General features: G+C 39.9%; 1 protein-coding gene across 2 annotated transcripts in view; it reads right to left on the bottom strand.

The window, feature by feature from the left end:
• Window positions 1-6,249: 6,249 nt before the first annotated feature.
• CD3E (CD3 epsilon subunit of T-cell receptor complex) overlaps window positions 6,250-27,474 on the bottom strand; it is a 53,656-nt gene continuing 32,431 nt past the window's right edge. Inside the window, exons 2-8 of one of the 2 annotated variants that reach the window (XM_081063830.1) lie at window positions 25,699-25,730; window positions 16,677-16,812; window positions 11,652-11,672; window positions 9,327-9,554; window positions 8,356-8,520; window positions 7,757-7,803; window positions 6,250-6,896 (exon numbers count right to left, since the gene is read on the bottom strand). In XM_081063830.1, the coding sequence (XP_080919956.1) occupies window positions 6,840-6,896; window positions 7,757-7,803; window positions 8,356-8,520; window positions 9,327-9,554; window positions 11,652-11,672; window positions 16,677-16,689 (531 nt within the window). In that variant the 5' untranslated portion in view covers window positions 16,690-16,812; window positions 25,699-25,730 and the 3' untranslated portion in view covers window positions 6,250-6,839. Of the gene's footprint in view, window positions 6,897-7,756; window positions 7,804-8,355; window positions 8,521-9,326; window positions 9,555-11,651; window positions 11,673-16,676; window positions 16,813-16,924; window positions 17,027-25,698; window positions 25,731-27,474 lie in introns of those variants that run through there. The other variant, XM_081063831.1, reaches the window with a different exon arrangement.

The following is a 27,474-nucleotide window of genomic DNA, read 5'->3' as shown; positions in this document are numbered from 1 at the left end:
ATACTCTAAATATCAAACTTTCTTTTACATAAACTTAAGGGTAACCACTCAAAAAAAATCCAGAACTGAAATATATCCTGTAATAAAAGAATAAACAGAGGGAAACATCATAGAATACCACCACACAGAAATAATAAATAACAACAAAAAGGCAAAGAAACAATGGAGACACAGCCTTAACAGAAAACTAAAGATAGAATGACAGGAAATCCTCATGTATCAATAATTAGCCTAAATGTAAATGGACTGAACTCACCAATAAAAAGTCACAGAGTAGCAGATTGGATCAAAAAACTAAACCCAACTATATGCTGTCTACAAGAGACACATCTCAGCTACAAGGACAAGCATAGACTCAAATTGAAAGGGTGGAAATTGACACTCCAAGCAAATGGTACCCAGAGAAAATCAGGTGTAGCCATAATGATATCAGATGAAACAGACTTCAGGGTGAAAAAGATAACAAGAGACAAAGATGGACATTTCATAATGGTAAAGGGGACTATACAACAAGAAGACATAATAGTCATCAATATTTATGCCCCCAATCAGGGAGCACTGAAATATACCAAGCAACTGCTAACAGAACTAAAGGGAGAAATTGACCAAAACACAATTATACTAGGGGACTTAAATACATCATTGACGGCTATGGATAGATCATCCAAACAGAAAATAAATAACGAAATAGCAGCCCTAAATGACACATTAGATGAAATGGACATAATAGACATATATAGAGCACTTCATCCTAAAACATCAGAGTATACATTCTTTTCGATTGTACATGGAACATTCTCAAGGATAGACCATATATTGGGACATAATCAGCCTCAGCAAATTTAAGAAGATTGAAATCATATCAAGTATATTCTCTGATCACAAAGCTTTGAAATTGGATATCAACTGCAAAAGGAAAGCAGAAAAAAACACAAATACATGGAGATTAAACAACATGCTTTTAAAGAACGACTGGGTCAAAGAAGAAATTAGAGGAGAGATCAAAAGATACATAGAAACAAATGACAATGAAAATACATCCTACCAAAATTTTTGGGATACAGCAAAAGCACTTTTAAGAGGGAAATTTATATCATTACAGGCCTATCTCAAGAAACAAGAAAAAACCCAAATAAATAACCTCATGTTACACCTTAAAGAACTAGAAAAAGAAGAACAAGTGAAACCCAAGGTCAGCAGAAGAAAGGAAATAATAAAAATCAGAGCAGAACTAAATGAAATAGAGAACAAAAGACAATAAAAAAATTAATGTGACAAAGAGCTGGTTCTTTGAAAAGATTAACAAAATTGACAAACCCTTGGCAAGACTCACTAAGATAAAAAGAGATAAGACACTAATTAACAAAATCAGAAATGAAAAAGGGGAAGTTATCACGGACATCACAGAAATACAAAGGATCAGCCAAGAATACTATGAAGGACTGCATGCCACCAAATTCAATAACCTAGAAGAAATGGACAAGTTCTTAGAAACATATAGCCTTCCTAGGCTGAACCATGAAGAACTGGAAAATCTAAACAGACAGATAACCAGTAACGAAATTGAATCAGTCATCCAAAACCTTCCCAAAAGCAAAAGTTCGGGACCAGGTGGCTTCACTAGTGAATTCTACCAAACCTTCAAAGAGGATCTAATACCAATCCTGCTCAAACTCTTCCAAAAACTTGAAGAAGAGTCAGTACTCCCTAACTCATTTTATGAGGCCAACATTACCCTGATACCAAAACCTGGTAAGGACAACACAAAAACAGAAAACTACAGACCAATATCTCTGATGCATACAGATGCAAAAATCCTAAACAAAATTCTAGCAAATCGAATGCAACAATGCAGTAAAAAGATTATTCATCACGACCAAGTGGGGTTCATCCCCGGGGCACAAGGATGGTTCAACATCTACAAATCCATCAATGTGATACATTACATAAACAAAATAAAGGACAAAAATCATATGATTATATCAACTGATGCAAAAAAAAAGCATTTGACAAGATACAACACCCATTTCTGATTAAAACACTTAATAAAATAGGTATAGAAGGAAAATACCTTCACATAATAAAGACCATATATGACCAGCCCTCAGCTAATCTCATAATTAATGGTGAAAAACTGAAGCCCTTTGCTCTACGTTCAGGAACACGACAGGGCTGTCCCCTATCACCTCTGCTTTTCAACATAGTGTTGGAGTCCTTGCCAGAGCAATCAGGCAAGAGAAAGAAATAAAAGGCATCCAAATTGGGAATGAAGAAGTTAAATTATCACTCTTTGCAGATAACATGATGTTATATATAGAAAACCCTAAAGACTCCACTAAAAGCTATTAGAAACAATCAATGAATACAGTAAATTTGCCGGCTACAAAATCAATGCACAGAAGTCCATTGCATTCCTATATACTAACAATGAAATCTCAGAAAAAGAAATACAAAAAACAGTTCCTTTTGCAATTGCAGCAAAAAAAATAAAATACCTAGGAATAAACTTAACCAAGGATGTGAAGGACCTATCTGCTTTAAACTATAAGACATTTTTGAAAGAAATTGAAGAAGACACAAAGAAATGGAAAGACATTCCATGCTCATGGAATGGAAGAATCAACATAGTTAAAATGGCCATATTACCCAAAGCAATATACAGATTTAATGCAATCCCCATCAAAATCCCAATGGCATTTTTTAAAGAAATAGAACAAAAAATCATCAGATTTGTTCGGAACCACAAAAGACCCTGAATAGCCAAAGCAATCTCAAGAAAAAAGAACAATACTGGAGGTATCACACTCCCTGACTTTAGCTTGTACTACAGGGCAACAATAATCAAAACAGCATGGTATTGGTAGTAAAACAGACACGTAGACCAATGGAATAGAACCCAGAAATAAAACCACATAAATATGGACAGATAATTTTTGACAAAGAAGCTAAAAACATACAATGGAGGAAAGACAGCCTCTACAATAAATGGTGCTGGCAGAATTGGATAGCCACGTGCAAAAGAATGAAACTGGACTGCTATCTGTCACCATGTACCAAAATTAATTCAAAATTGATCAAAGACTTAAGCATAAGACCTGACACAATAAACTGCATAGAAGAAAACTTAGGTACTAAACTTATGGACCTTGGGTTCAAAGAGCATTTTATGAATTTGACTCCAAAGGTAATGGAAGTAAAAGCCAAAATAAACAAATGGGACTATATGAAACTTAAAAGCTTCTGCACAGCAAAAGAAACCATCGACAAAATAAAGAGGCAACCAACTGAATGGGAGAAGGTTTTTGCAAACGGTGCTATCGATAAAGGGCTAATATCCAAAATATACAAGGAACTCATGAAGCTCAACATCAAAAAAACAAACAACCCAATTGAAAAATGGGCAGAGGACTTGAAGAGATATTTCTCCAAAGAGGACATACAACTCGCAAATAGACATATGAAAAAATGCTCAGCATCACTAATCATCAGAGAAATGCAAATGAAAACCACAATGAGATATCACTCACTCCAGTCAGAATGGCTGTCATTAACAAGACAAATAGTAACAAGTGTTGGAGAGGCTGTGGAGAAAAAGGAACCCTCATACACTGTTGGTGGGAATGCACACAGGTGTAGCCGCTATGGAAGGCAGTGTAGAGGTACCTCAAAAAAGTACGAATAGAATTACCATATGACCCAGCAATCCCTCTCCTGGGTATCTACCCAAAAAATCTGAAAACATTTATCCATACAGACACGTGTGCTCCAATGTTCATTGCAGCTTTGTTTACGGTGGCCAAGACATGGAAACAACCAAAATGTCCTTCGATAGATGAATGGATAAAGAAGTTGTGGTATATATGCACAATGGAATACTATTCGGTGGTAAGAAAAGATGATATAGGAACATTTGTGACAACATGGATGAATCTTGAGAGTATAATGCTAAGTGAAATAAGTCAGACAGAAAAAGCAGAGAACCATATGATGTCACTGACATGTGGTATATAAACAAAAGAACAAGACAAACAAATGAGAAACAAGAACTCATAGACACAGACAATAGTTTAGTGGTTACCAGAGGGTAAGGAGGTTGAGGGGTGGGAGATGAGGGTAAGGGGGATCAAATATATGGTGATGGAGGGAGAGCTGACTCTGGGTGGTGAACACACAATGGGATTTATAGATGATGTAATACGGAATCGTACACCTGAAATCTATGTAATTTTACTAACAATTGTCACCCCAATAAATTGGAAAAAAAAAGAAAAGCACTCATTGAAGGAACACCTGAACAATTACATACAGAGAGCTTTTTTTTTTTAATTTAATTTATTGAGGTGACAATTGTTAGTAAATTTACATAGATTTCAGGTGTACAATTCTGTATTACATCGTCTATAAATCCCATTGTGTGTTCACCACCCAGAGTCAGCTCTCCCTCCATCACCATATATTTGATCCCCTTTACCCTCATCACCCATCCCCCACTGCCTTACCCTCTGGTAACCACTAAATTATTGTCTGTGTCTATGAGTTTTTCTTTCTCATTTGTTTGTCTTGTTCTGTTTGGTTTATATACCACATATCAGTGAAATCATAGGGTTCTCTGCTTTTTCTGTCTGACTTATTTCACTTAGCATTATACTCTCAAGATCCATCCATGTTGTCACAAATGCTCCTATAACAGAGAGCTCTTGAGTCAAGAAAATGGAGTGTTCTTTTTTTTTTAGATATACAGTGTTTTTTTTTTAACTTTTATTTATTTTAAGTGTGTGTTGTCAGGACCCATCAGCTCCAAGTCTAGTAGTTGTTTCAGTCTAGTTGTGGAGGGTGCGACTTATTTTAGCTTTTACTTCCATTGCCTTTGGAGTCAAATGGCTATGTGCGGATTGAACCAGCAACCCTGGTGTTATGAGCATTGCTCTCTAACCAACTGAGGTAACCGGCTGCCCGGAGAGCATTCTTTACGCTCACAGTTGGCCCTGGGTAACTGTTCAGAGCAGTGGAGTTGAACAGTTCTGGCTGTTAATTCTAGCTCTTTTCCTCACTAACTGTACACCGTGGGCAAATGAGTTAATCTCTCTGTGGCCCCCTATTCTCATCTGTAAAACGAAGGCAACATCATCTACCCTGTCGAGTTGTCATAGGATTAAATGAGATAATGCACATGAAGTTCTAAGCACAATTTCTAGGGCACAGTAAACGCTAACGCTGAGCCACACCTACCCTTGATTGGACACCATCCAATATACCTGGGACGAAACTGCCATCCCCAGAGCCAGCCTGCTGATCAGCAGCTAGTGAAGGTCAACATCACAGAGACTCCTTGTGAGCATAAATGTTGAGTACTTAGAGAGAAAGAAGCAGTGTGCCAACAGGGGCCATCCAATAGAAACTGTAGCCATAAGCCCAAGGCTGAGTGTGTACAGTATACGGATGGTTGCTAACCACAAATGGCTTTTTCAGTCCTGGTTACACACACATAAATAGCCCTGTGGGCAGCAGGGAGGTTTCTGAGTAAGAGAGGGACAGAAGAGAGCCCGCTGGTCTGAGTTGGACTAAGAAAGACCCTCAGTTCTCTGGCCTCTTCTCTCTGCAAGCTGAGCGTGTGCCCTGGGAGACTAAGAAGCCCTGCCGCACTCGCCTGTGGCCCCTGCTGCAGCTCTCTCACCCTCACTCAGCGGTGGTGCGCAGCCCACATCCTGGCAGCTAAACCGCAGTTGATTGTGGCTGCAGGCTACACCTCTCAGAGTGGAGGGAGTGGTGCCTGCTTGACAGCACCTCCTTCCCCCACTTCCTCCAGCACTGGCTCTGCATCTCTTCCTTCAAGGCAGCTGGTGGAAATCTGTGTCCCATCCCCCATGCCCTTACTCCTCCACTCTTCTCATCTGCTGCCTTCATCTGCCTTTTAAGGTCTCTGCTTCTGTCTCACCCATTTTCTGAACTGACCACTCTGTCAGTCTCTGCCACCCTTGATGTTTTTCTCTAAGAAAAGTTAGTCAAATGAGTAATATGTGTCTCTCTCTCTCTCTCTCTCTCTCTCTCTCTCTCTCTCTCTCTCTCTCTCTCTCTCTCTCACTATTCCCTGATGCGCTTTCCAAAGAGAGCTTCAGATAATGCTCCAGCACTGTGAAAATAGATTGTACTTGCCTTTAGGATCATGGCCGGGAATTTAGTCAAAGGTAGGGAGGACCTGAGTTGTTTCAGGAAACGAGGCATCCCAGAAAAGAGGGACAACAATTCTTTCAGCCAAATACACTTTATTTCTTTTCTCTCTCAGCTGACAAGGAGCCTGGAGATGGAAATGATCATACAGGGGCCAACAGTGGAGACGGGAGAGCAAACAAAGGGCTGGCTCTGGGCTAGGCTCTGTGATTTGGCCAAGACCTCTGTTAACATTTATCCAGTCTATTCCCACAGAAAGTTGCCAAAGAGAGAGCTGGAAAAATAGAAATGTAGATAAAATAGGGATGGGGCACTTTACACACAGGAAAAAGGAGGTAACTGAAGGGATAATTAACATCTACCAGGGAAGGAAGGAATTGGAGGTGGTGGTGAAAAACAGAAATAAATATCCTGACAAGAATGCAGGCCAGGTGTGAGGGGGTGAGTAGCGATGATATTTCAAAGGACATTGAAATAGCAATATCCTAGCACTGGTCACCAGCAGAGAAGGCAGCAAGAGGGAACTGGGGACAAGGCTGCAAGTGTGATTTCCATAAAAGGCAGAGGAACAATTCTGTGGCGTCCAAGAATTGCCCAGGGAACAGGGAGTAGCAGGGTGCCTGGAGAAGAGCCAAGCCTGGGCCAATGGGAGGCGGTGTCCTCAGGAGCTGTCAGATGCCTCTCTGATTCAGGCCAGAATACAGGTCCCGCTGGCCTTTCCGGATGGGCTGGGGGTGGAATAGAGAGGGGGTGGTCAGCAGGATAGGAGGAAGTGGTTCCTAAAAAAGGATAGTCTCTGAAGATCTAGGTTTAGTATATTGGAAAGAACTTTGGACTGGGAGTCAGGAGGCAGGCTCAAACTCTAACTTGACTTTGACTGGTAATAGACTTGATCTGGTCACCTCCTTCCGTGAGTTTCAGCTTTCCCATCGCAAAAATGAAAATCTAAAGGCCCACTTCTCAGGGTTTTTGTCAGAATTAAATGAAGTCACTCATGGGAGAGTGAACACCACATGCTTGGCTGGTGCTCAATAAATATTTGTTGAATTTGTCCAAGTGTGATATTCAAAATATTTAACAATTGGCTGTATACACGCAGCAACACATCAGAACAATCGTGATGGTTCTCTGCTATGCCAGACATTACCTCTTCAGTTGCCAAATCAAGAGGCAGTCCAGTGGGGGAGAGTGTTAATTCTGGCACTGTGTGTTGGAGGTGGAGGAAACCTGGGGCTATTTACCAATGCAGTATTTTAATAATACAACAACTGGTATGACTGTCCTGATGCATTCTGGTGGAACATCAGTCCTGAGTTTATCATGTTAGAATTTACATATGTGGTATTTCCCATCGCCGTGTCCCAGCTAATGAATTAAAAAAAAAGAAAAAAGACTGAAAGAGGAGTGTCACTGTCTCCCACCATCACCACTCGTTGGTGGTGGAAGCCATGCAGACTTTGAGGTAGCCTTGCTCTACCATGACGGAGGCAGAGGTAGTCACAGGGTGGGCTGTTCTGGACACTGAGTGAGGGGCAGGCCAGATGGATGGTCCCACCTACCCCCTTCTCCCCACTCTATCCCTTGTTACCTCATAGTCTGGATTAGGAACAGGTGGTGGCCTCTCTTTGTTTTGTCCTGCAGAGGAGAGAGCGGGGAAGGATTTGTTTTCATGCAGGAATGCCAGTCTTGTGACAACGAGACCCAGATCAAGGATGGCAAACCCCTTTGTTCTCTCCTCTACTTCTCTCTTTTTCCATGGCAGCCGCTTTCTATTTTCTTTCTCTCATCCCATCACTAACACCTCCCACATTGTTCTTATCATTTTGTGACTTTCCTCAGCTTAAAGGTCTTCCACTGTTTCCTTTCTCATGGAAGAAGGGAAAAGAAAAGGCAGAAACTAATTTCCAGAGGTCTCTCTCCCCACAGATTAGGGATGAAATCTGATTATTCCAGAATACTGACAGGCATTTGAGGAAGCGCATCCTGTTAATAAACTTTTTTGCACTTTTTTAAGGTGGGAAGGAGAAGAATGACCTGTGATGTGAAACCTTCTGTTGCGATCTTGGCAACATAGTGAATATTCTATACAAGCTTTCTTGACCTAGCTATGGACTTGCTGCCCACCCTGGCCCAGGCTGGATATCCCCCTTGGTGGGAATCTCCTTTAACCCAACTTGATGGGCTTACCCCTGGGCCTGCCAGCACCCGCTCCTCGGGTCACAGGTTTGGCCTTGGCCTTTCTGTTCTTGCTCCAGTAATACACCCCCAGCAGCAAGCCCAGAGTGATGCAGATGTCGCCGATGATGATTGCGGCCACAGCCGGCAGGTCTACCTCCACGCAGTTCTCACATACTTCGCGGGGGTGGGGGCATGGGGAGAGGAGGAACAATCACCGAAAAAGGAAGACACAAATGAAGGTGATTCTCCCTTCAATACTCATGTGCTGGCCACGCCAGAGCTCTCCCTTTCAATATGTTTATAACAACAAGGAAAGGATGGCTGTTATGGGTAGAAGCTCTGGCATCAGACAATCTGGGTTCAAGTCCCGGCTCCATTAGTCACTAGCTGTGAGAATTGTGAAATGTATTTTCAACTCACAAAGACTCTGTTCCCTCATCTATAAAGTGGGAATAAAATAGTACTCAACTCATATGGTTGTTGAGAGGATTACAGGAAAACAATCCCTGGCCAAGTGTTTGGTATAGTGCTTGAAACTTAATAAGCACTCAGTAAATGTTAGTTATCATTATTGTTTGTTATTATGCCTTAGCTTATGACATTTTATTATCGTAGCTCTGAGTCTCCTTTGCAAATCCTCCTGAAGAATTTATCTCTGGATAAAGCATGAGATGAACTCATATCAGTGTGCCATCATTCTGGATATGCTATAATACAAGTGACCCAATCCTGTTGCTCGGGAAGTTATTTTAGATCAAGTGCTGACTGAGCTTACCCAGACATTCCCGTATTGGTATTCAATCTATGTTTCAGGAAACACTGATACTGTGTGGCCCCAGAGAGTCCCAGTACTGAGTATAGGAGAAACACAAAGATTCCAGGGGACTGTGAGTTGGGTTAGGGGAAATAATTGAGAATGCCCCTTTGAAATGGTCCCCCCTAAAGAATCTGGTAGTGCTTGTGTAGGAGACTTATATTACCTCTTGCTTTCAGGTAGAGAAAACTGCGATGTTCCTTTGACTTGCTTGTGTAGCAGGAATAATAACCACTGTCATCCACTTCTGAAAAATTATCCAGTGATAATAATTGGTGGTCCTCAAGACTACTAGTCATTTCTTGATAATTTTTATCCCATTTTATTGTGTCAGATCCAGAATCCTCAGGGCATGTCAACAATACCCTGGTTCCAGAGATTGAGATTTTATATGCTGGAAATGGGAGAGAAGAGAAGGAAAATTAGAAGATGAAACCAATAAGATTTCAGAAAACACAAATTAGTAACAAAAGAACCAACCAAATGCAGAAAGTCCTCTGTCATGCAGGTCTTATATTTTCTTGTCAAAAGGGAATTCTGCTGGATAAAGGGTATGAAAGGAGACTAAAGAATCTTTTGAAGGTGCCTTCAGAGTCGAGGCATGGACATGGGAACTAGGGAAGGGGAGGCTAGAAGTAAAGAAAAACCTATAAAAGTCCCTATTTGGAATGTTTCTAAAATGGGAGTTAGAAACATAATGTTCAGAGGATCTCAGTTCTTGGGGTTGATCTCTCTCAATCAATTTCTTCTCTTCCACCCACTCTGACCTGCGTCCTCAGATACCGCATGCATACAAGACTGATAAATTTACTTTTCAGTATATACGCAAATTCATTTGAAAATGGAAAAAAGGAAAGAAAGTCAAGAAAATAACCTTGGTTAAATTTAAATTGTAGGTAAAATTTTTTTTACCTACAATCTCCAAGAATCCCCAGAGGTCCCATCCTTTAGGGAGTCCTCAGCCTTAAAGGGGAGATACGAGTGTGTGGTTAACCCATGAGGTGAGGTTATAGATACAACTCAGATACACCAAACTGAGAATATACCAGCATGTGCTTCTTGATCTACATCCACTGCAGCTCAGAAAGGTTTCCAATCCTAAAGTTGAAAAAATCCTAGAAGTCTTCAAGCTTATCTTCTTGCATTAGCAAGAATCATATTCCAGACAGATTTGAAAGGGTCTTCTCAGAGATAGAGACCTTCACATTTTTGAATCGCTGATTCCTGGGCTTACCCATTTTTCATTAATCAGGAGTTCTTTGTTATAACGAACAGAATCTCTCATAATAAAGATCAAACATCTTTCTTCTTATGCTGCACCATTTTTCTGTTATTGCCCTTAAATTATGTGATGCACAATACACATTTTAAGTGAATAGTTATTCCAATAAAAGAGGGCTTTGTTTTAAATATCCCTGAGTATAATCAACTTTCAATTATTTTTGTTAGAGGGAGGAACTTTTGGAGTGGACAACTGAAATCCATTAATAGCACTTGGGGATCCAGCCACAGTCCCCATAGCAGGCAATTTTGCCCCAAAAATGTGGGGCTGGGGTGTATCCTCATTTCCTGGAAGACTTGTGGCAGGGACACTGGGCAGCACTAGGCAATGTTTGAGCCTGGGGATGACAGCTGCAAGAGAGAAGAAGTGGTGGTGCTCAGAAACAGCCCTCTCATTGTTGGGAGTGTTTTGCAACAGTATGCTGTTGGGGAAAGGTCACTGGACTGAGTCAGAAGCCCTGTGTTTGAATTCCAGATCTGCCTTAGGCTTTGTGACCAAGCGCAAGTCATTTAAGTTCTTTGAGCCTCAGTTTCTTCATCTGGAAAATGGAGATAAAACATCTGTCTCACAGGGTATCTGTGAGAATTACATGGATGATGAAGGTGAAAATGGACAGAGCACAGCAGATGCTCAAGAAAATCTGTTAGTTACTTTCTTCCTTTCCTTCTTAGATCCTGCTGCAATGGAGAACAGAACTGAGTTTTGACCCAGTTGGTCAGGCAGCTCTCCGGCTGAGATCACACAGAATGTAAACAAGTCATTCTGTCTTGCTAATAATTGGGAATTGAGTATAACGACAACAGATAGTTGGCATGTGGTTCTGAATGTGCGTTCTAATGCTGCTCCAGAGGCTTATTTGCTGCATTCCCATTCATGTATTCAAAGCACATACCCTCTACAAAATCTCACGTCAAATACGAAATGCAAGCAAATGAAAACTGCTGGCACTTTTAACTTAAGTTAGCAGGCTCAATTTTTTTTCCTTTTGGATAGTTAAGACTCACTATTCCCTATAGTCTCTGTTGTTTACCTCTTCTTTGTTACAGCCAGAACTATCTCTAGCCTTAGGAAGAAAAGGCAAAGGAGAAGACAGCAGAGACCCTTTTCTTGGTCTCTGTGGAATTCGGTGGGAGGTCTAGCAAAAGCTCCCCTCATAAATACAAACAATGCTGGGTTGAATTCATGACAAGAAAAGAAAGCATATCTTACCTTTTTGCCCCTGAGCACCATCTAGAAATTAAATAATAAGAAAAAGAGAGTTAGTAAATGTTGTGAGTGCTGAAATTCTAAGCAGAAAAAGTGCTGTGGTCTTGTCTGACCATTTCGGAACGTCTAAAATCCTTTGCAAACACTGCTGGATCACAGTCAATCCTGTAGCCCAGATGATATTATTTTGACTTAGAAATAATTTTTCAGCACTTATATTTTTTAGAAATGTTAAATATACTAGAAATCATAAATACAGTAATTTGAAAGTAAACAGACATTTCACTCTGCTTGGTGTGTTTGTTTGAAAAAGAAATGTAAAGAAAATTGTTTACAACTTTTATTGGTACAAATTTAGTAGCAGAGCTTAGACTTACACATGCTCATCCAAGGACCTAGATGTTTATGCTTAGAAATAGGATGTATGCTCATATAGATGTTACATACATACATCTAGAGAGAGTATTTCATAATGGTTAAGAAAATGAGGTTCAGTATCAGCTGCATCTGCATTTATATTCATCTCTGTGATTGGACTATTTATTTATTTTCTAACCTTGGTTTTCTTATCTGTAGAATAGGGATGGTAGAACTAGATGAGGAAATTCAGGTAAAATATTCAGGGCAATACCTAGAACATACATGCTAACAAACTTTAATGCTTATTATCTAGTCTGCATGCTTCCTATATAATAATAGCTAAAATTTACCTACTGCCTTCTACACGTCAGATAATCTTCTAAGTGAGTTACTCATTCAACTCTCATAACAATACTACAAGTTAAGTATCTTTATGATTTCAATTTTAAACAGGATGATGCTGTGGCACAGAGAAGTTAAATAAATTATTCAAAGAAAATCAGCAAGTAAGAAGTCCAGGCAGGATTCAAATATGGCTGTCTAACTTCAGAGTTGGACTCTTAACCTCATACTACACAGCCTTACCTCCTCTGCCTAAAATCTTCTTCCCTAAAATACAAACTCATCCTTTAAAACTCAGCTCAAGAATCGCCTGCTCTGGGGAGCCTTTCCCAACTACTCTCTGTAGAGTTGACCACTTCACTCTTTATGTTTTATTTTACTCTGTATCTACCCATATCACATTATGTTATCAATTATTTATGTCTCACACAAGACCAACTTCTTGGAGGGAGTGATGCGTTCATGTGTATGATCAGTTTTTCATTCCAAAAGTACACACCTGCTCTGTGCCAGGCACTGGGCCAGGTAAATAACACACTGTTTCTGCCTTTAATAAACTCATGATTTACATAAAAACTTGTGGTGGCTCCAACTCTCTTCCCTGAATGTATGCTCAGGGATACTATCACTCTTAGCTATAATTAGACATGACAATTAGCAACAACCAAACAGAGGCACAACCCATACATATTCTGTTGAAAGATGCTGTATTTTCCCTCTATTAGTTCTGGTTCTCAGTGTTTGCTGTGGGGGTTGTCCTCTATGACCATTTTGTTCCACACTTGAAAAAAGTTTGTATAGAGCAAAAATCCTCTTACCAGTATCTTCATTCTCTGAAAAAGAAATGATAAAAAATCATTAGAAATACTTCTATCAGCTACTCAGATCAGATCCTGCTCCCATGAGTTAGGACTCTTCCTTCCTTTAAAAAACAATGGATCTTCAAATTCCCATAGCTGTACATGAAAAGCAATTTTGAGCCGCACGTCCTTAAACAACTGATGGCCATTTAGAAAAATGGATTCTAAGTAATCATATACAGAGGGTGCCAAAAAAATGTATACACATATCAAGAAATGAAAACTGTATTAAAATTGTACTACTCAATATGTACCGATAACAAAAGACGAATACAAGTCACGTTTGACTTCTGCAATTACAAGAGGTGCTTAAAGTGGTTCCCATCAGCGTCCAGACACTTCTGATTATGGCGAACTACTGCTTGAGCAACGTTGACCAAAGTGTCCACTTGTATACACTTTTTTTGCACCCTCGGTGTATGTATATATATGTCTTAAACTTAACCATGTTATATGTCAATTATATCTCGATAAAGCTAGAAAAAACAGGTCTACACTGGGGATCAATCAAATGATAACCAAAAATTAACTCTAAATGGCAATATCTGGCAGGAGAGGTGACTTATCCTGAACCATATCAGTGCTTTTGCCAATTATGTAACATTAAACATGCTGCATGGTTAAAAAAAAAAAATCCCAACTATACTACAAATTAGGCAGTGCAACAGAATAGAGCCTGGCAGCATGACTGTGGAAGAAAAACAAGCCCTTGGTTACTTTTAAATACAAAGTTGGTTTACTCAGTTTGGAGGAGCTGATTGAATAGAAAGACTTCCAATATTGGGACCCTCTTAACTGCACTGCTATGATTGAGAAATTAAGTCCTGGCCAGGTGCACCCATAGGCATGTACACACATGAACACACATGCACACACACACACTCAGAGTATTTGGACATGTGGTTCTGAATGTGCGTTCAAATGCTGCATCAGAGGCTTATTTGCTGCATTCCCATTCATGTCTTCAAAGCACATACCCTCTACAAAATCTCACGTCAAATATGAAATGCAAGCAAATGAAAACTGCTGGCACTTTCAGCTTAGTTTAGCAGGCTCAATTTTTTTTCTTTTGAATAGTTATGACTCACTATTCCCTATAGTCTCTGTTGTTTACCTCTTCTTTGTTACAGCCAGAACTATCTCTAGCCTTAGGAAGAAAAGGCAAAGGAGAAGACAGTAGAGACCCTTTTCTTGGTCTCTGTGGAATTCGGTGGGAGGTCTAGCAAAAGCTCCCCTCATAAATACAAACAATGCTGGGTTGAATTCATGACAAGAAAAGAAAGCATATCTTACCTTCTTGCCCCCAAGCACCAACTAGAAATTAAATAATAAGAAAAAGAGAGTTAGCATAGACACAGACAATAATTTAGTGGTTACCAGAGGGTAAGGGGGTGGGGGGTGGGTGATGAGGGTAAAGGGGATCAAATATATGGTGATAGAAGGAGAACTGACTCTGGGTGGTGAACACACAATGGGATTTATAGACGATGTAATACAGAATTGTACACCTGAAATCCATGTAAATTTACTAACAATTGTCACCCCAATAAAATTAATTTAAAAAAAAAAAGAAAAAAAAAAAAAAGAAAAAGAGAGTTAGTAAATGTTGTGAGTGCTGAAATTCTAAGCAGAAAATGTGCTGTGGTCTGATTTGACCATTTCGGAACGTCTAAAGTCCTTTGCAAACACTGCTGGATCACAGTCAATCCTGTAGCCCAGATGATTGACACATACTGCTGAGTATTATTAACCGGGGATGAATTGGGGATGAAACAGGGCAAACAAGCTTCTAGCATTAAACATGAACACACAATATTTGACAAACAGAAGTTAGAGATGGTTGGGGCTGCTTTTCGAGTGACTAGAGAAATAGAAAAATAATTTTGCAGCCATGCCTCCATTTTGAAAATTGGTCTCTGACTGTGGAAGAAAAACAAGCCCTTGGTTACGCACAAACATTGAGATTTTTGTTCCATCTCTGGCTCCTGTTGTCTGATGGTTCAGTTTTTCCATTTGTTTTGTGCTGGAGACAGAGATGAAAATATTTGAAACTCTGATTACTCATGAGCTATAGGCTGTGCATTGAAGAGCCTCATCACATTTCCACTGGGCCCTTCAGGTCCCCTCACTCAGCAATAACTAGGATTGGAACGACCAGTTTTCCTGGATTTGTCTGAAAGTTTTCTATATATCTGGACCTCTCTTTTACCCATAGCCTTTGCATTGGGTGACACATATCTCCCCCCACCCCATACCAAAGCAGACTAGGAACATTCTCATGAGGCCAAATCGCTGGAGATGCTTGGGTCTTTGATATTCGTTCTCTCGCTCTCTCTCTCTCTGAAAAACATAGTTATACTATAGGGCCTCTAAGAAAATGCCTGCTTACTTTCTGCAGGAGGCACACCCTGCCCCTTGACACTGGAAATGTTTTCCTTGGACCAGTAGCAAACTAATAAGTCTGAAAGCTTATTAAAAATGCAGAATCACAATCTCTAATCCAGGCCTACTGTAGCAGAAGCTACAGTTTAACAAGATCCCCAGGTGATTTGTATGTGCATTCAAGCTTGAGAAACCCAAGATGAAGCAGGAAGTGCAGACATCATGGCTGTGGCTCTGAGATAGGAGCCCTAGCTGTGATAGCATTTTTTAGGTCTTTGAAGTAAAACCATCGTGAGCCATTTTGCTCCCTGTAGTGTAGTCATTAAGAGCACACAGTTCTTGTACACAGACAGTTCTGATTTCCTACATCAGGTTTAGCATTTACTGTATGGTTTTAAACAAGGCATTTAAATTCTTTGAGTATCAATTTCTTCTTCTATAAAATAGGGATGCGATGTTTACCTTCCAAGGTGGAGGTAAGATTTAAATTAGTTAACACATGTAAATAATTTTTTTACATGGTATCTGGAACTCAATAAATGGTAACTTAAAAAGAAATCTTATTTATCTTACATGAGATATGGAAATGCTCTTGGTTATCAATTTATATTCCATTTTGCTTCAAAAAGAACTAAACTAATTGAAAGCTATTGATTAACTGAAAAGGACTGAAATTATAAAGTGTTTTATTATGTCAGATACAAAGCTTGCTATACCCTGTGCAGAGTCGGGGTTCAACTATGTACTCTCCTCACAACAAGGTGCTATGCTTACTTAGCTTTTCTAATCTCTTTTGTGTTAGTTCTTAAGGGCTGGGTAGTTCCTTAAAACAGAACAAACTCATTCTTGAAGGCATAGAGACAACTTTGTTTTTAGTAGATATGATCATCCCAACTGCTTTTCTTTGGCTGTTTTCTGAAAGATCTCCCAGGTGCCTGGGGCACGCTTCTCCATTAGCCTCCAACCCTAGTTCCCTATGCTAACATTACACAGTTCCTTACATCTTTCTAGTACATGAGGCCCTTTGGTACCACTGGGCAGCAGCAGGTTAGGCTGTGAGCCTTCCCATGGTTTGGAGAAACACCACTCTTTTTCATTTCATCCTACTCACCTGATAAGAGGCAGAGTCCCAGAACTCTCCAGAGATTTCCTGACTGCATCCTTTTCTCACTGGACACTTATTCTAGCTAAGATGGCGGAGGCCAGTTGGCTTATTACTTCTGAAAAAGAAACCAAAGGACTTTTTCAAAATCCCTGCTGAAGATGAAAACCCTGGGGCCATTGCTCCCAATGCTGGGATGAAAAAAGCGGCTTAGAAAGAGGCAGACTCACCATTTTCCGAAGCAGGCACCTAAAGCTGGAGGGGAGGCGGGTTTCTGAACCCCACACAGGAAGTGTGGAGGGGCCTCTGGGCCTGCAGGTTTCTACGTCACTTGGAAACGTTTAATTCAGAGGCAACCACCTGGTTTGGCTGGGGAGAGTTGGGCCCCATATCTTCCCATATGACAGACAAGAAGATGGGCAGAAACTGAAGGTACAATGAAAAATACCTGTAGTTCAGCTGCCCAGGCTTTGCACAAGGCACCTCCACATTCAGGGCTCCATTCTCTCTCTCTTTTTAAAATTAAATTTACTGAGGTGACAATGGTTAGTAAAATTATGTAGGTTTCAAGTGTACAATTCTATAATACATCATCTATATATCACATTGTGTGTTCAAGACCCAGAGTCAGTTCTCTTTCAATTACCATATATTTGCGGACTCTGTTCTCAGATACTTCTCCCCCCAAACTAGCTGTGGCAGGGAGAGAGAGGAGCACCGAATAGTTGTTTTCTTTATAGTGTACCAGGCATGGAGCAGGAAGGTGCAGCTGTCTTATTAACACAAGCTGTTGGCTTGGAAATATATGTTGGTTTAAAACCATGAGATGCCATTTTTTTTGGCCTGTAATATTTATAAAAATACTTAAAAACACAGTATTCAATGTTGGAAAGGGTAAAGAGTGACAGTCTCAAAGCCTGCTGACATGAGTGTAAATTGATACAGCCTTTCTTTAATTTTAAGCATACATTAATCAGACGCCTACTCTGTGCCAGGCACTGTGTTAAGGGCTTTACCAACATATCTCATTTAATCCTCAAAACAACTGTGGGGACAGAGCCAGGAGTGCAGTTTCCAGGCTCTTGGCCTCACGTGGAAAGGTGCGCACTCGGGTAGTAAATGGCCATCAACTGTGATCAGATGGCCGTCAGCTGTGTAGTTGGCCATCAGCTGTAACCAGTGAGCCATTGGCCACTAGTATAACTGCTGTGGCTATGCTAGCAGCAAATGGGGGCTAGCAAGAAGATGGTGGTTGAGCTAGCAAGCACGGATTGCAGTTAGCAAGGCAGATTGCAGCTAGCAAGTGGGGTCGGTCGGATAGCAGAAAAGCGGACAGCAGGTTGCACGTCGTGTGAATCCAGCCTCCAGTGAGACAACAGTGGTATGACTCCTCTATCTATGGCTCCGTGGGTGTTCATTTTTGGCCTCACCATATCCTGTGTTCTTGTGTGGGGAGCAGGAGCTGAGACCCCGCAGGCCGCCCCGCACGTCAACAACCCTTTAAGGTAGGTATTATTTTTATCTCCATTTTATACATGAGCAAACTGAGGCTCAGGAAAGTTACCTAATTTGTAACAGAGTTGGAATCCTAGAAAGTATTTTGACAAAATTCATTTATTTAGTACATATTTAATGTCTACTATATGTAGTATATGTAGGGTGCTAGTAATACAACAGTAACATGATAGACAGTCCCAGTGAAGGATGGAAGGAAATGTAGATATTAAACAGATTTTTTCAGGAGATTGATGCTGAGAAAGAGGAAATACAGTTGGTACAGGAATGATAAAAGGGGGACTAACATAGTCCAGTGGGTAGAGGAAGTCTCCCTGAGAAGGTGACATCTAAACTGAAATATGATGCATGAATAGGAGTGAACCAGGTGGAGGGGAGGACAAGTAAAATATTACAGACCAGACAGAGGGAGAAGCATGTTTAGAGCTCAGAGATGAGGAAGAGAGGCTCATTCAAGAAACTATATATATATATATATATATATATATATATATATATATATATATATATATATATATATGTGTGTGTGTGTGTGTGTGTGTGTGTGTATGTATATGTATATATGTATATGTATACGTATATGTATATATAAGTATATACATATATACATATATATGTCACAGGATATACATATATATGTCACAGTATATATATATGTCACAGGATATTGAGTACAGCATAGGGAATAGTCAATGGAACTGTAACAGCTCTATACGATGTCAGAGCGGTAGTAGATTGGGGAGGGTGGTTATCACTTTGTGAGGGGTGTAAATGTCTATTACATTGTTTTGTACACCTGAAACCAATAAAAAATAAAATAAAATAAAATTATAGTCCTGAACCAAAAAAAAAAAAAAAAAAGAACCATGTAAAATGCTGAAAAGAGCAATGACTAAGTCCAGGAGACCGAGCTTTCTATCTGATCTTGGGTAGGTTATCTGAGTCTCATTTCTTATACGCCAAAGAAAAATAACACTTATTCTAATGTTTTTATGCCACAAATATAGCACCATATGGTTTAGGGGAAAAAAAAAAAAGAAACTGGAAGTCCAGGAAGGCAGGTAACTGAGAGTGAGGGGGAATGGCAAATAAAGAAAATTAAAAAAAAAAAAAATGGGACAGGAAACTTAGCAGGGGCCAGATGGGGTGGAATTTACAAGCCTTGTTAAAGATTCTTAAGGATTATTGTAAGGCCAATGGAAAGCAATTGAAAGATTTAAAATGGAAGTGACAGTATAAAATTTCTTAAACATTTTAAATGAAAAAATTAATTATGGAAGTAATACATGCACATGTTAAAAAGCACAAAGATCACAGAAAGGTATATAAAGAGGGTGCCAAAAATGTACACACATTTTAAGAAAGGAAAAGACTATATTAAAATTATGCTGATGGGAACCATTTTGAGCACCTCTTGTAAATGTGGAAGTCAAACATGACTTGTATTCATATTTTGTTATCGGTACGTATTATTACAATTTTAATACAGTTTTTTCCGTTCTTAAAACGAGTATACATTTTTTTGCACCCTCTGTATGGAACAACAGTCCCCTGCCCAACCTTGCCTCAGCCCTATTCCTCTCCCTTGAGAAAACCACTTTGAACTTTGTAAACGTTTCTTCTGGTGGTTACTTTCTTATCTCTAAATATGCACTGTCATCATTTGGGTTCTCTGGGAAACAAACTTTGAGATGAAGATTTGTGTGCAGGTGGCTCCCTGAGGGAGTGCTGGAACAGCACTTGTAAGGAGAGGAAGCAGGATTGGGCAGAGGGAGAAGGTGAACTACAATGAGGTAGCAACAGAGACCTCAGCCACTCCCATGGAGTGTTCTCAGGCTGGGACTACCCTTCAGTATGGTCCTGAATTAAGGAAGATCATCTAGTCTTGGATGTCAGCTGTTCCCAGGGAGGGAGTGTGAACTTGGGGGAGGCAGCTGCTTTACTGAGGACAAAACCTGGAAAAAGGCTCAGCTGTGACAGAATCCTAGTAGGTGTGGGAGTGAGTAGTCCTCAAGGGGGAATGTGGGTGAGAGAACACAGCACACACATTTTACCCCTTGTACTGCTCTAATTGCTATGTGATAATTTCACTCCATTCTTTTATTATTTTTTTTTAAATTTTTATTGGGGAAGGGGAACAGGATTTCTATTGGGGAACAGTGTGTACTTCCAGGACTTTTTTCCAAGTCAAGTTGTTGTCCTTTCAGTCTTAGTTGTGGAGGGCACAGCTCAGCTCCAGGTCCAGTTGCCATTGTTTGTAGAAGGGGGCGCAGGCCACCATCTCTTGTGGGAGTCAAACAGCAACCTTGTAGTTGAGAGCCCATGCTCCAACCAACTGAGCCATCTGGGAGCTCAGCGGCAGCTCAGCTCAAGGTGCCATGTTCAATCTTAGTTGCAGGGGGTGCAGCCCACCATCCCTTGTGGGAGTCAAGAGGTTGAACCGGCAACCTTGTGGTTGAGAGCCTGCACTCCAACCAACTGAGCCATCTGGCACTGGCCCACGTGGGAATCGAACCGTCAGCCTTTGGCATTAGGAGTATGGAGCTCCAAATGCCTTAGCCACCAGCCGGGGCCGGTTCACCCCATTCTTTAAAAAAATATTTTTATTAAAATATTGCTAACATACAATATTATATTAGTTTTAGGTGTACACCATAGTTATTCAACATGTATACACCTAAAGAATTGATCACCATGGTAAGTTCAGTAACCATCTGACACCACACCATGCTATCACAATATTATTGACTATATTCTCCAACCTGTACATTACATCCCCCTAACTTATTTTATACCTGGAAATTTGAACCTCTTATTCCCTTTCTCTTTCCCCCCAACCGTTTAAAATTTTTTTCAATTACAGTTGACATTCAATATTATTTTATATTAGTTTCAGGTGTACAGCATAGTGGCTAGACATTTATATAATATACGAAGTGATCCCCTTGATTAGTCTAGTATCCACCTGGCACAATACATAGTTAATTTCACTCCATTATTTTTTTAATTTATTGGGGTGACAATTGTTAGTGAAATTACATAGATTTCAGGTGTACAATTCTGTATTACATCATTTATAAATCCCATTGTGTGTTTACCACCCAGAGTCAATTCTCCTTCCATCACCATATATTTGATCCCCCTTACCCTCATCTCTCACCCCCTACCCCCCTAACCCTCTGGTAACCACTAAACTATTGTCTGTGTCTATGAGTTCTTGTTTTTAATTTGTTTGTCTTGTTCTTTTGTTGTTTTTGGTTTATATACCACATATCAGTGAAATCATAGGGTTCTCTGCTTTTTCTGTCTGACTTATTTCGCTTAGCATTATACTCTCAAGATCCATCCATGTTGTCACAAATGTTCCTATATCATTTTTCCTTAATGCCGAATAGTATTCCATTGTGTATATATACCACAACTTCTTTATCCATTCATCTATCGAAGGACATTTTGGTTGTTTCCATGTCTTGGCCACAAAGCTGCAATGAACATTGGAGCACACGTGTCTTTATGGATAAATGTTTTCAGATTTTTTGGGTAGATACCCAGGAGAGGGATTGCTGGGTCATATGGTAATTCTATTCGTAATTTCTTGAGGAACCTCCACACTGCCTTCCATAGCGGCTGCACCAGTCTGCATTTCCACCAACAGTGTATGAGGGTTCCTTTTTCTCCACAGCCTCTCTAACACTTGTTACTATTTGTCTTGTTGATGACAGCCATTCTGACTGGGGTGAGGTGATAATCTCATTGTGGTTTTTATTTGCATTTCTCTGATGATTAGTGATGTTGAGCATTTTTTCATATGTCTATTTGCCAGTTGTATGTCCTCTTTGGAGAAATGTCTCTTCAGGTCGTCTACCCATTTTTCAATTGGGTTGTTTGTTTTTTCGTTGTTGAGTTGCATGAGTTCCTTGTATATTTTGGATATTAGACCCTTATCGGAGGAACTGTTTGCAAAAATCTTCTCTCATTCAGTCGGTTGCCTCTTTATTTTGTCGATGGTTTCTTTTGCTGTGCAGAAACTTTTAAGTTTCATATAGTCCCATTTGTTTTATTTTAGCTTTTACTTCATTTGCCTTTGGAGTCAAATTCATAAAATGATCTTTGAACCCAAGGTCCATAAGTTTAGTACCTATGTTTTCTTCTATGCAGTTTATTGTGTCAGGTCTTATGCTTAAGTCTTTGATCCATTTTGAATTAATTTTGGTACATGGTGACAGATAGCTGTCCAGTTTCATTCTTTTGCACGTGGCTATCCAATTCTCCCAGCACCATTTATTGAAGAGGCTGTCTTTCCTCCATTGTATGTTTTTAGCTTCTTTGTCAAAAATTATCTGTCCATATTTATGTGGTTTTATTTCTGGGTTCTCAATTCTATTCCATTGGTCTATGTGTCTGTTTCAGTACTTTGCTGTTTTGATTATTGTGGTCCTGTAGTACAAGCTAAAGTCAGGGAGTGCGATACCTTCAGTATTGTTCTTTTTTCTTAAGATTGCTTTGGCTATTCGGGGTCTGTTGTGGTTCTGAACAAATCTGATGATTTTTTTGTTCTATTTCTTTAAAAAATGCCATTGGGATTTTGATGGGGATTGCATTAAATCTGTATATTGGTTTGGGTAATATGGCCATTTTAACTGTGTTGATTCTTCCAATCCATGAGCACGGAATGTCTTTCCATTTCTTTGTGTCTTCTTCAATTTCTTTCAAAAATGTCTTATAGTTTTCAGCATATAAATCCTTCACATTCTTGGTTAAGTTTATTCCTAGGTATTTTATTCTTTTTGCTGCAATTGCAAAAGGAATTGTTTTTTTGTATTTCTTTTTCTGAGATTTCATTGTTAGTATATAGGAATGCAATGGACTTTTGTACGTTGATTTGTAGCCAGCAACTTTACTGTATTCGTTGATTATTTCTAATAGCTTTTAGTGGAGTCTTTAGGGTTTTCTATATATATAGCATCATGTCATCTGCAAAGAGTGATAATTTAACTTCTTCATAACCAATTTGAATGCCTTTTATTTCTTTCTCTTGCCTGATGGCTCTGGCAAGGACTTCCAACACTATGTTGAAAAGCAGAAAATTTCACTCCATTCTTAAACAGGCTCTTTTCCTGGAGAAGCTTAGAAAAGGAAAGTTCGTATGACAAATTATAGCATCTGTTCTGAGGGTCCCACCTGATAGTCATCAGCTCTCTTCTTTGTCACCCATTCTGGATTGCTCCAGCCTCAGCTAGCACTTCTGCTGACCTAAGGGAAGACACTTTGAGGAAGCTAAACCCCTGGTTGGCATGACTTTTTCAGGCTCTGAACCCTTGCGTTCTAGGGTTCTCTGAAGCCCTGACTTCTCCTGACAACAAAGAAAGATTCATTCTGCTGAGACGGTGAATCTTTTTTTGTTTGTAGGCAACAGGTAGCTTAGTTTAATAGGACAATGCTATGTACCATGGTATAAATATTCTACCTCTGGAAACTATGGCCTCTAGAAACTGAGAGTCTAAAGTTAATGAGACAGGAAGCACAAATTTTCTAAATGGCTCACTTAGAGTAGTGGTACGTATGGATACTTCTACTTCCAACTCTTAGTTCCTGGATGCGTGTATTCTCCCTAAAGGGGACACAGTACCATATTATACTCATTGATTTAAGATGTATGCCACATCGTAAAGGATAGTACCTCAGACTGCAGGGTGTCATCTCTAACTTGATACCTTACATGTGTCTTCAAAAAGTTGTCTATTCCATTGATCAATCAGAGGACAGCTTCAGGATGATGTGGTGCATGATAGGACCTGTGGATCCCATGGTTATATCTATACACCTTTGTTATAAAGTAGGTCCCATGGTCCGTTGTGACGCTATGCAAGATGCAGTGCTGATGCAACAACATGGATGAACCTAGAGGGTATTATGTTAAGTGCAATAGGTCAGACTGAAAAAGACAAATACCATATGTTCTCACTTATACGTGGAATCTAAAGGACAACAACAACAAACCTTCCCAACAAAAAAAACAGAAACAGATTCATAGACACAGAGAAGAAACTGATGGTTGCCAGAGGAAGGGAGGTTAGGGAGCTGGATGAAAAAGGTGAAGGGATTAAAAAATACAAATTGGCAGTTACAAAACAGACATGGGGATGTAAAGTACAGCATAGAGAATATAGTCAGTAATGTTGCAATAACTATGTATAGTGCCAGGTGGGTACTAGACTAATTGGGGGATCACTGCATAAATTATATAAATGTCTAACTACTATGCTGTACACTTGAAACTAATATAAAATAATGTTGAACGTTAACTGTAAAAAAAGAAACAAGTAATTAAAAAAATAAGAATAATACTCCAATTGAACAACAACAAAAAAGACCCAATGCTGATTAATTAGACAGTATGTGAACTCTTGGATGGTAGGGCTAGCTAAAGCATTTCAGATAAGGAAGTCAAACACATACCCAGATTATGAGGTCAGACAATTAAGTTCGCAAACTTGCCACCAGGCGCTTACATTGGCAGCACTGTACAAACAGCTCGGTAAGGTTTCATAACTTTGGTATATCAGTGTCTCACAGCTGTGTTTGTGTCAACATGTGGCGGTGTCTTAATGAGCGGCATTCATTATTGTTGCGTGTTTTTGTGTGTCGTCATGAGAATGTCTGAGCTTGAATTAGAGCAATGAACAAACATTAAATTTCTTGTTAAACTGGGTAAGAGTGGAAGTGAAATCAGGGACATGTTAGTCCAAATTTATGGGGATAATGCCATGAAGAAAATGGCAGTGTACAAGTAGATTAAACGTTTTTCTGAGGGGAGAGAAGGCGTCACTGATGAAGAGAGGTCAGGGCGGCCATTAATGAGCAGAACTGATGAAAACATTGCAAAAATTTGTCAAATTGTGCATCAGAATCGTCGGCTGACTGTGAGAAGCATATCAGACCAGGTAAACATCGACAGAGAAACAGGAAAATCTTAACTGAAAATCTTGGCATGAGAAAGGTGTGTGCAAAAATGATCCTGAAGGAGCTCACTGATGAACAAAAGCAAAGGAGAGTTGAAGTTAGCCAAGACCTTTCGGAGAGGCAAGACAATGTTTTGGGCCATGTCATCAGTGATGATGGAACATGGGTGTACCAATACGACTGTGAAACAAAGTGTCAAAGTGCACAATGGAAGTCAGCCAATTTTCCATGACCAATAAGTTGTGTCAGTCCAAATCAAGAGTCAAAATGATGTTGCTAACCTTTTTTGATATCAGAGGGATTATTCATTATGAATTTGTACCAACTGGACAAACAGTTAACCAAGTCCTCTGTTTGGAAGTGCTGAAAAGGTTGAGTGAAAAAGTTAGACGAAAATGACCTGAACTTTTCACCAACAATTCATGGCGCCTGCATCACGACAATGCACCAGCTCACACGGCACTGTCTGTGAGGGAGATTTTAGCCAGTAAACAAATAACTGTACTGGAGCACCCTCCCTACTCACCTGATCTGGGCCCTAGTGACTTCTTTCTTTACCTGAGGAAAGAAGATAAAGGAAATATTGAAAGGAAGACATTTTGATGACATTCAAGACATCCAGGGTAATCCGACAACAGCTCTGATGGCCATTCCAGAAAAAGAGTTGCAAAATTGCTTTGAGGGGTGGACTAGACACTGGCATCAATGCACAGCTTCCCAAGGGGAGTACTTCAAAGATGACCATAGTGATATTCAGCAGAGGTATGTAACACTTTTTCTTTTTTCTTATCAGTCATTTTCTTTTCTTTTTTATTAGTTTCAGGTATACAAAACAATGTAATAGTTAGACATTTATCATTTATATCCCTCACAAAGTGATAACCTCCTCCCCCCATCTACCCCTTTGACATCGCACACAGCCATTACATTTCCACTGTCTTTATTCCTTATGCTGTACTCAGCTTCTTGTAACTATATATATATCTGTGTGTATATATATGTATATATGTATATATATGTATATATGTATATATATAAAATTGTAGTTGACATTCATTATTGTTCAGCTTCAGCTTCGGGTGTACAGTGTAGCACTTTTTCTAACATGAGTTCACGAACTTATTTGTCAAGCCTTTGTATGCATCAATTCCTATCAAATGAATTGAACCCTTTCTAAGTTTGTTTTGAAAGGGGTCCAGTGTAACCAACTTGTAGCTGATTGGTTTCCTCCAGGGATTGTCCCAAGTCAGGCTCAGCATTGGGCTCTGTTTTGGCAGCAGCAGTAGCTAGATCAGCCTTGGTGAGTGGGAGACCACATGTACCCAGAAATAGCCTCCACGAATGTCACCATTGCTACTACAATCATGACCCCATTGGTCCTGTATTGGGATGACCAAGGACAGAGGCTAATGACATTAGCTGGCCAAGTCACTTTCTTCTACATTGTGTTATAGTGCCTCTTCCATGACGGATGTTCTCTGGTGGGTGTTAACATGTGACACAAAAACATTCACACTTTACAACGACTCCCATGGGGCCATATACATGCCTCTTCTCCACACTTCCTTGCCCCCAATTTTCTAATATTGCTCATTCTAGACCCCTGACCAATAAATTAAATCATTTACCACCACTCATTAATTTGTACATATTTTTACACCCAGGCCCCTTCTCTTTCTACATAAAGTGGATGACCAGTTACAATGCCAACAGCTCTGCCGTTTGGGAGGATTTCTCCTAACTACTGTCTTTTAAGGCCACTTCTGTGTGGACCTGCAGGGCTTCAGCAATCCACTTTAGCTTCAATTACTGAGCTGACATGAGTTGACAAAGCTCAGGCTTTGTTTTCTTCTGTCAGCTAGTCCTTGGGGATGGCCCATCATGCAGCTGTAGGTTTTCTTGAGGATGAAGTGTTGGTGCAGCAGTGGTGGATGATATGGGTCTGTGGGCCAGGTACTCCTGCAGGTTGTATCCTCTGGTGCTGCTCATGCCTGATCCAGATTGCATTCCTTCCATCTTAGGATGGATTGTTGTACCCACCCAACTTTCTGACTTGGTCGAGCTGACAGTGCCTACCTTATAACAGGCAGTCTTAATTTAATGGTTGATTGATGTCCCATAGTCAGTTACTCAATTCTGCCAGTATATCTACTTTAGTAGCATGCCAGGAGCTGCTTTTCAAATGGTATTCAGTTCTCTACTGCAGATGGAATGGTCTTGCTGCAGAATCCTAGGTATCAACATTATGATTCTCCTACTAGAGCTTGCCATAAACTCCAAAAGCATCTTTTCCCACCACAGG

Source organism: Rhinolophus hipposideros (genome assembly GCF_964194185.1).
Source record: "Rhinolophus hipposideros genome assembly, chromosome: 10".
Classification (NCBI taxonomy): domain Eukaryota; kingdom Metazoa; phylum Chordata; class Mammalia; order Chiroptera; family Rhinolophidae; genus Rhinolophus; species Rhinolophus hipposideros.
Note: the sequence above shows the minus strand (reverse complement) of the source record. Positions and strands in the feature narration are given on the sequence as shown.